Source organism: Diabrotica undecimpunctata, chromosome 9 (assembly GCF_040954645.1).
Source record: "Diabrotica undecimpunctata isolate CICGRU chromosome 9, icDiaUnde3, whole genome shotgun sequence".
NCBI lineage: Eukaryota > Metazoa > Arthropoda > Insecta > Coleoptera > Chrysomelidae > Diabrotica > Diabrotica undecimpunctata.
Window position 1 is genome coordinate 40,913,714 of NC_092811.1, and position 14,082 is coordinate 40,927,795.

General features: G+C 32.2%; 1 protein-coding gene across 1 annotated transcript; it reads right to left on the reverse strand.

The window, feature by feature from the left end:
- Positions 1-4,734: 4,734 nt before the first annotated feature.
- On the reverse strand, positions 4,735-9,039 carry LOC140450554 (uncharacterized). Its single transcript, XM_072544210.1, has one exon. It carries the CDS (start codon positions 9,037-9,039, stop codon positions 4,735-4,737), a length of 4,305 nt encoding a protein of 1,434 aa, XP_072400311.1.
- Positions 9,040-14,082: the final 5,043 nt, after the last annotated feature.

A 14,082-nucleotide genomic window follows, 5' to 3' on the forward strand; every position in this document is an offset into this window, starting at 1 on the left:
AGACATCGCTATTATTGCGGACAGTGCTGAGGGTTTGCAACGACTTTTAAATGCAATAACCAGTGAGGGAGATAGCTTGGGGCTGAATATAAACACAAATAAAACAAAAGTAATGGCCGTTACACGTGCACGAAATGGCGAGATTATTATTCATATCTACAACAAACAGATAGAACCCGTACAAAATCTTGGTTGCTGGATATCAAACGATCTTGACTACGAAGTCGAAATACGTGCTCGTATAGAGTATGCTAGGTCCGCTTTTCTAAGAATGAAAAAAACTTCTAATAAACTACCTAATCGTTAAATATCCGATACCAATTTGTAAATAAAAACATTCATTTATTCCATATTGCTATACGGAGTGGACACATGGACTCTCGGAATCACAAGTATGAGACGTGTAGAAGCCTTTGAAATGTGAGTTTTTCGAAGGATGCTGAAGATCTCTTGGACAGAGCACGTGACCAACAACAAAGTGCTGAGAAGAATGAGGACTGAGAGAGAACTCCTAAATATTGTAAAAAAACAGAAAAACGAGTTATCTAGGACATATTTACAGAGGAGAAAAATACAACTTCCTACGATTGATAATGGAAGTTAAAGTGGAAGGAAGAAGAGGTCCAGAAAAAAGAAACTGCTCCTGGCTGAAAAATGTAATAGACTGAACAGGAATAGACACACATTCGATACTAAGAACAGCTCAAGATAGAGAGCAATTTGCTGTAGTTATGACAAACCTTCAGTAATGGAGGGGGCACCTTAAGAAGAAGAAAAATCTTTATAATAATTTAGTTTTATCTGACTCATTCACATTGATAATTCAGACATATATTATACATTTTAAAGTAGATGACTTTAAAATGATATTGCCAATATTAGTGTAATAATTAGTGTAAAATTAGTGTAATTGTTGTAATAATAATAGTGTTAGTAATAAGATAAATCATTCGATTACATGAAATTAATTTTAACTTATAGTGCATTTCCATCATATTGATAGCACATTATGTATGCAAATCCCTAAACTGTTGATACGGGTGACTCAATGAAAAATAGATATTTGTCAACAAGTTTACAGAAGTATATAGGAAAACAATTTTAAATTGAGTATGACCACCAGGTATAATGGTTGAAGCAGAATAGAATACAATAGTTTTAAGGGTTACTAATCCCTAAATAAAGTTGCCAGTGTCGGAGTGATGGAGATTAACAGGTACTAATAAATTTGCAAGAAACGTAAGATGTTTATTTTATTGGTTATATATAAAATAATTTGTGGCCGTAACAGGGGCTGATTTGTAAAAAAATGAATATTATTTTAATTAAATTCCATTTCAGATTCACTGCTTTCTTCAGAATCTAAGGAATCTTCAACTCCAATGTTAATTATTACCGGTTCTAGCATTGCATCAGTCATATTATCCAAATTCCACATTTTATTTTCTTCCTTGTGAGCATGACTAACAGCATTTTTCCAATTTTCTGGAGTTACTTTTGATAAGGAATGTTCTAATAATTGTTGTAAGTCTTCTAATTTAAAAGTTTTGTTGTTGCGTCCGACTTCACCCTTTACTTGAGACCATATATTTTCTATCGGATTCAGATCACAGCGGTATGGGGGTAAACGTAAAATAATTACATCACGGATTAATGCCATTTTATCAATTATATATTTTTTATAAGCTGCTTTATGTTGCCTTACAATAGGTAATAATTTCTTTTTTGTCGAATTCTCCTTGTACTCAATTGCGTGTTTATCCAACCATTCGATTATCTCTCCTTTTTTCCATGCCGTTTTTGGCAATTTTTCTGCTAGTCTTGAATGGTAACTAGCATTATCCATGACTATGACAGAATTTTTTGGAATTAAATCCAACATTTGCTCAAAATATTCTTCAAAAACGTCAGCAGTCATTTCCTCGTGGTAATCTTTGGTTGATTTTGAGGCAAAACTTAATAATCCACCATTGACAAAACCGTATTCGTTTCCAATATAAGTTATGAGTCTGCGTCCTTTTCCAACGGGAATATTGTTGATTCCAGTAGATACACCTTCGATGAATGCCTGACGGGAACTTTTCACATTTGTATCAACCCATAGATATGGTACAGTATGACCTTCATTTAGCCAAGTCTCGTTCAAATAAAAAATTGTTTTCCCTTCTTCTCGGTACTTTTTAATAGTTCTTAGATAATCTCGTCTCCAACATACAATGTAATCTTTTTCAATTAAAACGGATTTTCTTCTATTCTTTTGCCAACGAAATCCCATCTCTATCAATAGTCCTCATAATTTCTTGTTGCTTATGATTGGTAACTCTTCTTTTTCTCTAATTAATGTTTGGATTTTGTCCAATGTTGGAAATTCTTTGTTAAAAAAAAATGAGTGGACGCTGCGTCTTATCATGTTTTTATGTATTTCTTCAATTTCCAAGGGTTTACTCCCTCCACTCTTCTTGGGAGATGAAACAGTTCCTCATTTTCTTTCTTTTAGGAATCTATAAATTGGTGCTTCTCCAACCCCTGTCATATTTGAACACATGTTAACGATTTCACGAACATTACTTAAAGGGCGTTGATGTACAAGTGCATCGTGTACATTTAAAATTATATTTTTCTCTCTTAGACTGAAGGCACCTTTAAAATTACACTTAACCGGGATAAAACCTGTTGTCGACGTCATTTTTAAATGCAAATAACAAAATATCGACACCAAAAACGTAGGTAGGTAAGACATGAACAATGTACATCTACAAACTAAATGGAAGATGCAAACAATTTCTAATTTATATTATTGGCATAAGCTGTAATGTGGCATAATAACTACTTAAACTATCATTAGTAAAGCATTATCAGTAATTCCAGGTAATCGTTCAAAAAGGTATTCTTTTTGTGTCAGGCGATAACTTGTATATAAAACATTAATAACCTTTAAATTACTGTTTACATTTATTTATTTCGTGAAACATTGAATTCTCTCGTTAATCACCCGTGTATAATTAACAATTATCGTGTGGCATATATCCCGACGTTTTTTACATAGTATATGATTCGTCTTTAAAGTAAAATTCTCATGTTAGCGATATTATAGTAAATCATTCGTAAAAACCAGGAAAAAACATCATAACATTAGTTTGACGTGGTAACTATTTGATATTACATTTAGTTTATATATATTGAAATGATTTCAATATGTTAAAAAGGATACAACTTAAATGGATTTTTATATGAGTTTGTTGTTTATGAATTTCATGAAGCCATCACAATGTGGGTTCGACTCTGAAATAAAAGAGAGAAAAAGATTAGTAAATTGTTAAATAAATTAATTTTGACTTACCTGGTATAGTGTTAATAATTTCTGAATAGTATAGTTGCCTAGTGTATAGGTGAATCGTCTAAACCTTAAAAAGAACAAAAAAAGAAGAATTCTTAAAAAATATTTAAACATAGAAATTTTAAAAAAACGTCAGAAAATAAACTGTCAAGCAAGTCTGTGGGAGCTAAATTAATAGGGGTTTTGTTAAATAAGAAATTACAATGATGTGGAGATGAAAAAAATAACTAATAAATTTAGCCATAAGTGAACAGGGTTGCAAAAATATTTTTATAATGATTGACATACATACAAAATTTGTAAAGTTATATCCCAGCGAAAGGACAAATGTAAAAAACCGTAAAATACTATCTAGAAAAATACATAGAGGAAGTAGGTACTCCAGAAACAATTATCTTAGATCATGCCACATATTTTGAAAGTCCAAGATTAAAAAGAGTTTGTGAAGAAAAGAAAATCCAATTAAATTTCATTAGTATCAGAAGACCCGCATCTAATCCTGCAGAAAGATACGTCAAAGAGGTGGTAAAATTCTTAAGAATTTTGTGTGCTAGACAACATTATTTATGGCAGGAAAATTTACCACAAGTCGAAAGATTTTTAAATGAGACACCACATGGAATCACCAAACAATGCCCATATTTCCTAATGTCTGGAAAGTATCCAGAAATACCCTGGGTGGAACGGGCTGGGTTCCTCTGCACCGTCCAAGTGGGCCGAATAAATACTTCGGCTGGGTACAAATAATTATAAGGTAATTATTTCGGATTATCCTTCGATTTGGTATATTTCCATTAAGCGGTGGTTCTTTTTGTTACATGGATTTAATTAAAACTACTCTTGCTCAGTAGAAATGTATTTTGATTATCAATAGTATACCCTTAATTGTTTAATAAACAATATACTAATTACTATTTATTTGCTCATTGCTTGTGTAATGAATATTAACACTTACAGTTATTATTAAGACGTGATCGGATGGTTCTGAGCGATGTGTCTTCTCGGAGAGTTGAACGTACAAGAGAGAGAATTGTGTGCAATCTTTCGTATCGTCAAATTTTTGGTCTGTAACAAAGGGTGGTTAGGGGTAGGACGCGAGGGCGCTGTTGCCAGTTTGGATCAAATCCGAACATACTCCCCGGCCGTTGAATGTCTCATTCAATAATGAGGTAGAAAGATAAGAAAGGAATGAGATCTAATGGTTCAGTTGGAACGTGAGAAGATACAGAAGACCTATGATATATAAACAAGAAAGTAAGCAGGAATAAGAAGAAAGTAATAAACGACAATCAAATTAAGAATCTTGAGTCAAGGGACATAGCTTTGTGATGGGCCTAATGAAGACTCCTTCACTAGTTCGAATCCGTACAGCTCTGACCGGAAAGTAAGGCCTGTGGTCAGACATGACCAAGTCTAGTATGTTCGTGTGAAAGCAGTAGAGTGACTACATGTGATTTAGAGGGAAGTAAAATAGGGTGTTTGTGATATTCTAGAATGTCTGCATTTTTTAAGCGTCCACCGATACATAAAAAATCATAGTGATTTATGAATGGGCTAAGTGAGACCATGTTTTTATTTGAGAGTGATTTACTATTTTGGATTTCAGAGATTTCTGAACTGAAGTGTTGGTGTTGAACAATTTTACAAATTGAGTTAGTGGACGTGAGAAGTTCATCTACAGATAGTGGACCAGTAAGAGTTTTAGTGGGAAATCTTGAATTGTGAATAAATCTGTGAACATATGCCATTGCGTGCACTAGTCTAGAAAATTTGGAAAATCTAAGAAATATTTTATGCCAAAAATTTTCTTCGGTAGGTTTAGTGGTAATAAGTGAGATTTTTCTCTCTTCTGGTAAGTTGCATTCATTAATTTTTTCATTAAAATGAGCGAGATTTAGATTGGGGTCTTGCAGAAATGAAGGACCTGACCACCATAAATCTAATTTTAAAATGTTTTGGGCTAGTAATCCTCGAGATGGGTAGTCGGCAGCATTTTCTGCAGATTTTATGTGGCGCCACTGAAAGGCATTTGTCAATTCAGTGATTTGAGCAACTCGATTGGAAACAAAGGTATTCCAGCGGGATGTGTGGGATTGTATCCACGATAGTGCTATCCTTGAATCGCTCCACAAATTGACACTAGAGAATGACAGTTTGTTTTCATATATTGATATGATTCTTTTGGTGAGTTTTGAGAGGAGTAACATGGCACAGAGTTCAAGTCTAGGTAGGGTAGTTGTCCTGATAGGGCTTAACCGAGATTTTCCTGTAACCAGTATGCAGGAAACTGTGTTATCAGAATATACAGTACGAAAGTAAATGCATGCTGCATAAGCCCTTTCGCTGCTGTCAGCAAAGCCATAAATTTGTATGTGTGCGACTTTCTTATTAAGAAATAGACAGCGTGGGATTTTTAAGGACTTTAAGTGAGGTATACTGTTTACAAAGGTTGTCCATTCTTTTTCCAAAGAGGGAGGCAAGATATCGTCCCAGTCCATTCGTTCAAGGAAAAGTTTCTTAATAAATAACCTTCCATGTAGAATCACAGGAGTTATTAACCCTAAGGGGTCATACATTTTGGCTAGAGTGGATAAGGCAATTCCTTTTGTAACGCAAGTGTTAGTTGGGGCTTCAGGTACTGAAATTGAGAGTGTGTCTGGAGAAGGGTTCCATGAAAGTCCTAAAACTTTATTAGAGGCATTTTCGATTTGGATGTCATATGAAGTGGGTTGATCATTATTACAATATTTTTTAGTGAACCTTGTGGAATTGGAAACCCATTTATGAGTTGAAATGCAAGCACTACCTAGAACGGTATTTAATTCGTGATATGTGGTTTCTAGGTCAGCTTCAGTTTCGGCACCACAGAGGATGTCGTCTACGTAAGTTTGTGTAAGTAAGGCTTCACAAGCGAGGGGGTATTTTTGGATGTTAGTGAATGCAAGCTCTTTTATAGCCCGAGTAGATAAAAAACTTGAAGATCTGAGGCCGTACGTTACGCTAGTAAGTTCAATGCATTCAAGTGGTTTAGAGGGATCATCTCTCCACAGTATATTTTGCAGGAAGGTTTGATTTGGGTTGATAATTATTTGACGATACATTTTTTGAATATCAGCAGTACAAACAAATTGGGGTATTCTAAAACGGCAAATGATGTCAAATAGATCAGGTTGTACCTGTGGACCTGTGAGCATAATGTCATTTAAAGAGGTTCCAGAAGAGGATTTACAAGATCCATCAAAAACAACGCGTAATCGAGTGCTGGTACTGCTCTCTTTTATCACGCAATGATGGGGCAAGAAATATTTGTGTTCGGATAAGTTATTGTATAGTGTGAGTGGGATATATCGTGCATGATTAAATGTAATGTATTCATCGATAAACCTTTTGTATTCAAGAAATAGAGAGTGATTTAATTGGAATTTCTTTTCTAAGCCTTCGAATCGTTTTTTAGCGATATGAAAAGAGTCACCTAGTTTGGTATGCTCTGAGGGGCATTTAATGGGAAGATTGACTTGGAATCGTCCGGTTTCTAAAATTTTAAAGTTTTTCTTGAAGTCAAGTTCAGCAATTTCTTCAGTCGGGGTGAGAAGTTTTTTAGTGGGTATTTCCTCCATTTCCCAGAATTTGGGAAGAAGCGAGTTAAGGGAAGAAGTGTTTTCGGAGATAACATTAGAAGTTTGAGTAAATAAGGATACTCTTTTATTTTGTAGATGATTATGAGGTACACTACCAGCGACAATCCAACCAAAAAAGGTGTTTTGAAGTACAGGGAGATTTTTTCCTAATCTTACGATGCCATCGGTAATGAGTTCGTAGTATTTGTCAGCACCTATCAAAATGTCAATGCTTGAAGTTGAAAAGAACTCACTGTCGGCTAAGGAAATGTTGTGTGGTATTTCGAGCAATTCTAGGGGTATATGTGTCTGCGGTAGTGGGGTAGTTATTCTATCGAGTACGTAACAAGACATGTTAAGTTTATTGCTTTTATTATTAGTAGAGAAAATTGTAAGATTTGCCATTATGTTAGACATGATTGAGCTCTGGGCAATTCCAGAAATTTGAAGTGGTTGTTGGAGGGTTTTACAGCTAATTTTTTCAAAAAGATTCCTTGATATAAAGCTACTTTGACTAGCATTATCGAGAAGTGCCTTGGCTGTTATCATATGTCCTGATTTTGATTGAATAGATATTTTAATTGTTGCTAATAGAACATTACAAGGTTTAGCGGAGAATGTAAGGTCGCCTGTGGTATCTAGAGATACCGCTGTGACAGACTCGGGGTGGATGTTATTGCCAGAGGAAGATGGCTTGTCGTCGAATTCTGTATGATTTTTATAAGAATTTAAATTAGGGTTTGATTTTTCTTGAGTTTGATGATAATTATGTTTTCTGGAGTTGGCATCAGAATGTGTTTGATTTGAATTGGATCTCCAATTATGTTGGTTGCCTTGAGGATAGGTAGTTCTTTGGCCTTGAGATGTGCCTGGATTGTGAGATGGATGCGAGAAGTTAGTGTTGTGGGTTTTGCGTACGTGCAAGAGAGTGTGATGCTTTTTAGAACAAATCGAGCAAGTTTTAGAGATGCATTCATTGTAAGAATGTCCTGTGCCCAAGCAATTTGTGCACATGTGTTGAGAATGTGTGAAATTTAATTTATCAGAGTGTGGTAGAGATGAGAAACGTGGACAACGATATATTTTATGAGAGAAGTCATTACAGTATATGCATTTAGAAGTGGAAGAATTATTGTAGGTAACATTGGTGTGAAGAGAAGTAGTGCGAGAGAATTTCGGAGAAGGTTTTTCCGTTTTATAGTCACGTGAGTCACTTAAATCACCTAATAAATTGCACCTATCTTCTAAAATGTCTAGAAACTCGTCTAATGTGGGTAAATCTGATTTAATTCTTTTTTCTCCGTATTGTTTTTTGGAGTTATAGTCAATTTTTCTTGATAAAATATAAACTAAGATGATGTCCCAAGTGTCTACTGGAATGTTTAAGTTTTTTAAAGATTGAATGTGTTTTCTTATTGTAGTTACGAAGTCTCTGAGTGTTTGGGCATTAACCTTAGTGAGAGTGGGGTAGTCCAAAATGGATTTTAAGTGTGCGTTGATTATATTTAAATTATTAGAGTATCGTTTTTCCAAGAGGTCAAGAGCAATGGTAAAGTTTTCGTGGGTTAATTCGAGAGAGTCAATTAAGGCGAGAGCTTCATTTTTTAGAGAAGATTTTAGGTATATAAACCGTTGAATATTTGTCAGAGAGGGGTTATCAATGATTAAAGAGGTAAAGAGTTGATAAAATGATATCCATTTATCGTAGTTGCCTGAGAAGATTTGAAGTGATAATTGGGGTAGTTTTACATTAGTAGGCGTGGTTTGTGTAACAGTGGGAGTTTGAGTGGTAAGACTGGGTAGATTTGACTCTACGAGAGATTTGCACTTTTCGCGTAATAAAGTTAAATATTTAAAATAATGTTTTTCCATAAGATCACGATTTTCAAGAGCATCGGCATCGTCAGTGGCTTGTTCTATGTTATCTTGTATAACATTATAACGTTCAAAATGTTTAATTATTGATTCTTCTCTTAGTTGTAATTCTGTTATAGTTAGTTGAGAATGTAAAAATTGATCACACCAATTATATGCTCGCGTTAAAGCCGACTTTGCCGTTGCTCGTTGTTTCTTCAGTGCCTCCATTATTAAATATAGGTTTTAAATCTAAACAAGTATGATATATGCAATCACTACAAACACCTTAAATTCACTTGCGAAAACACTACCGCGTTAGATATAGTACAACTTTTATAAGCGCCCTGAAAGAAAAACAATACAATACAAACAAATCAATAGAAATATCAATAAATGAATATTTAAATGTGTTGTAGAATATGTGTAGTATATATAAAATCGTTAAATATATGGAGGCACTGTGAAATCGGTAAGTATAATATTTATGATGTGTAAAAATATTGAAAGTATTTATTTAGTGAAATTTCAAAGATAAATAATAATAAGTTTTTCGCTTGAGCAAATAAATGTTTTTAATTCTTAAAACTAATTATTACAAAGAATTTCTTAAAATAATTATTATTCAAATTTTTATTTTATGCGAAACAATAGTGTCTTTCTTAGTATCGAAATTATTCTGTGAGCACGTGGGAAGAAAGGACTTTTTCTGTACCTGCAGTGATGAGCGGTGTGCCTGATGCCGTGAATTCTCACACAGCCAATGACGCGACGTAGCAATTTGTAGAATATAATATATTTAAATATATTTGTGTTGAATTTGTTATTTATATAAATCCTAGTTTATAACATATGGGAGAAGGACCATGGAACGGGCTGGGTTCCTCTGCACCGTCCAAGTGGGCCGAATAAATACTTCGGCTGGGTACAAATAATTATAAGGTAATTATTTCGGATTATCCTTCGATTTGGTATATTTCCATTAAGCGGTGGTTCTTTTTGTTACATGGATTTAATTAAAACTACTCTTGCTCAGTAGAAATGTATTTTGATTATCAATAGTATACCCTTAATTGTTTAATAAACAATATACTAATTACTATTTATTTGCTCATTGCTTGTGTAATGAATATTAACACTTACAGTTATTATTAAGACGTGATCGGATGGTTCTGAGCGATGTGTCTTCTCGGAGAGTTGAACGTACAAGAGAGAGAATTGTGTGCAATCTTTCGTATCGTCAAATTTTTGGTCTGTAACAAAGGGTGGTTAGGGGTAGGACGCGAGGGCGCTGTTGCCAGTTTGGATCAAATCCGAACACTGGGAAATCAGTAATACAGGGGACATTCAAGAAGTAATGAAGAAGGTGAACCAAAATTTAATAAGAAATGTTAATCGTTATGTAAATAGAATCAATAAGAAGAGAAAGAAAAGAGTTACTTTTGAAAAAGGGGAGAAGGTACTTATCAGGTCACTACAGGTGCCTAAAAGGGATGAAAATCTGTGTGGAAAATTACTTTTGCCATTTGAAGGACCTTAAGTCATTAGTAATGAACATGGGGTAAACAGTTATGAACTAAGACATCCAGAAACTAATAAAATTAGAGGGATATTTAATATAGAGGGAATTTATAAGTATTATGAATAAACATACAAGGGTAGGCAATATTATGACACGAATTTGGTATTATAAGATATAAGTTTTGTAAATAGAAGGATAATTAATAAATAAGCATATCTTGAGATAAATTTGATAATTAAATAATTTATTAGGAACAGATGTACAGAATAATGATGAATTTATATAAACAAAAAAGGTTGATTTATTTTCAAGTAGATTTATAGGAGTTACAAGTATAAATAAATGAGCAAAGTACTAAGGACAAATCGATATTTTGTAGAAATTGGGAAATAGGGAATATTATAATGATAAATAGTATATGCGGAAATAAGATGAAAAATAGAATTATATGAAATATTGAAATATGAAATATAGAGAGTTATATGTAGAGATGATGAAATGAATATTATATGCGGATATAAAAAGAATAAATAATAATGCGGCAATGAATAAAGATACTGAAATAGTATATGAAATAGTATATAGGGGAACAATTATAAGAATTTCTACGAAAATAGTACAAGAAATAAATAGTACAGGAAAGAAATAAAGAAATTGGGAAAGTACTTGGAAATTTGATTCTGAAGTTGATATAATTAGTGAAAGATTTGTAGATTTTGTTTGGAGAATTCTGTATTTGTCATAGAGTATATTATAAAAAAAAATATTCAAGAGATATGCTTATTAATAAAAGTCAGTTTATTGTTATGTTAATATTAATAAAATATTTAAGTTTACCGGTAAGAATTTAGATTTAGTAAGTGCTGATAGTTAGCACTAAACAAAATCCAAATTGGGGGGAAGTTAAAATGATTTCAATATGTTAAAAAGGATACAACTTAAATGGATTTTTATATGAGTTTGTTGTTCATGAATTTCATGAAGCCATCACAATGTGGGTTCGACTCTGAAAAAAAAGAGAGAAAAAGATTAGTAAATTGTTAAATAAATTAATTTTGACTTACCTGGTATAGTGTTAATAATTTCTGAATAGTATAGTTGCCTAGTGTATAGGTGAATCGTCTAAACCTTAAAAAGAACAAAAAAAGAAGAATTCTTAAAAAATATTTAAACATAGAAATTTTAAAAAAAACGTCAGAAAATAAACTGTCAAGCAAGTCTGTGGGAGCTAAATTAATAGGAGTTTTGTTAAATAAGAAATTACAATGATGGGGAGATGAAAAAAATAAATTGTATTAGCATTGTAATAGAATAAGTTTTATATCTGAACATTTTTTTTTTATAAATTCCCAAATTAGATGTGATTAAAGTGATTATGAGAAATTAATGTGGATTGACAAATGTGTCAGAACAGGACAGTTTTATGGTTTAAAAAAATAGAAACGAAAAGAAAAAGAACGTTGGTTGCTGTTAGCAACGGATAAGAGTTTTTTTGGGGAGGCCGACGAGGATTTTTCGACGAAGGGGACCCCCGAAACTGTAGAATAGGTCGGGAGTGTTTTTTTTAACTCGTCTAATTAGAATTTTAGTTTTTCCACAGTTTCCACAGCAGAGATATCCAGAATTTGTTCCAGAGAGTAAGAGAAACAATTTGACTTATAAATTATTATTGGAGTACAGAAATGTCATTTAAATTGAGAAAATTAAAATTCATGAGTTAACATAATTGCGATAGGCCTTAAAAAAATTGAAATTATTAATGATCATTAAATTAAAAATAGAATAGTACGTACCTTAACTTCCGAAGAGAGGATTGATATTCCAGTTTCACTGATTATTTTGCGAGTAGTTAGTTTTCTTTAAATAAATCAGAACTGTTTTAAAGTGAGGTTGGATAATAATTTTGGGGATCATTTGAAATTTTGATTATATTTGAATGCAAGTTAAAAGTCAGCGGAATAAAGTGTTCATTTTCTTTTTCTTTATAGTTCATTTAAACACTTTATAAAGTTGCAATATTTATTTAGTTTTTAGGTACTTGTAGAGAGTCTCCACATTTTGTAATAAATTTTTATTGTCACGACACTCACGACATTGTTTATATTAAATTTGTTCAATATTAATAAATAACGTGCTTTATTTGGGTTAATTTATCAAAAGTCTAAAGTAAATTTTGGTTTAATTTCTTTTTGAACTCTACCAGGAGACTACAGAGTCGACGTCACATAGTGACAGATTGCTTAGAACACATAAATTGAGCTAGCTGAGGTATATATTAAATTAAACAACGAACCACATATTTTAAAAATTACTACATTTATTATAAATAAAAATAAAATTAATAAAATACAACTTTTTCGATATATATATATATATATATATATATATATATATATATATATATATATATATATACATCTAGCGGTTAATGTAAGCTCCGTTCTAAAACGGTATTATACTAACTCCAGTAAAATATACACCGTGTATACTATTATCTGAGTAGCGCTTTATGTAGACTCCGACCAACATGTAGGATTAAGTGGACTCCACAAAAGGATAAACCATTTATGGGATCCGTATTTACCATTCTGTGTACATTTCTAAACTCCTGCGATGTTGCCAATAATTGTATTAGTAGTAGATTTTCAAATTTTACAGCAGGTACACTTTGGAACTTGAAATTTATTTAAATATCCATCAATTTAGTCATGGAGGAATTTCAGGATTACTTGGCTAATGAAGTTAAATATAAATTGTTAACCGACACATAACTTTAGTTTACTTCTTAGTTTTAATAAACAAGACGGTAATTTATATTACTTGCTTTATATATTTTCAAAAATAAAGTGTCTATTATAAACTTGGAAAAGTTAAGTTTCCATTTTTATTAATTAGTATTTTTTGTTAAAATGCATTGGCACTGAAACATTTAGTCGATAAATGTACGTACATCGGATAGAGTAATCGTGTAACAGTTTATGAAAGTAGAAGCCCCTTCGGTAGGATTATAATGTTTGTTACCCTATTAATTCAAGAAAACTGTACAACAGGAAGGTCTTTGTAATTTTTCGATTACTGTAGATTATGACATACAATATTTGTTTCATATCGTAGTTGAATTTAAACTACAATAATTTATAAATCAATCTTTAATGACATAATTTTTTACTGTCTAATTTCAATAGGTATGTCGATTTTTAATTAAAATATTTAATGCATTAAAGTCGCGTAGAGATTTTCACTAAACATTTAATTTTAAAGATATTATTATAAAAGTCCAAAAAAAGTATAAAAGTCTAGGGAATTTAATATCCCACTATAGATTTGTTTTATAGATTATCGTAAAGCGTTCGACAGAGCCAAATGGATACACTTATGACTGATACTAAAAGAATTAGGTGTACAACAACACCTAATTTTGCTTATAACTGAACTGTTCGAATACACTACTGAACCATTTAAACTAATATTAAAAGAAAATTGAACTTCAACTGGTAGATTAGCTAACGAAATATAAGTATCTGGGAAAAATTTCTCAAACGATATTAATATTGAAAGAGACTTTAAAGAGCATCTGACACAGCATGCTAAACCGTAAGGCGCCTTAACCAAACAATATGGATATTTGAGAAAAATTATAGCTCGTTTCAGAAAGAATTGTAAATATAACATTAATCTAGATTAAGAAGAAACGCTGAAGAAAAAAACAGTAGCGGTTAGCCTAAATAAAGAAAGGCAAAAATAAATTATAT

Bases quoted from the DNA above. Each gene is read 5' to 3' on its own strand.
- LOC140450554 (XM_072544210.1), bottom strand. From the start codon at position 9,039: ATGGAGGCACTGAAGAAACAACGAGCAACGGCAAAGTCGGCTTTAACG.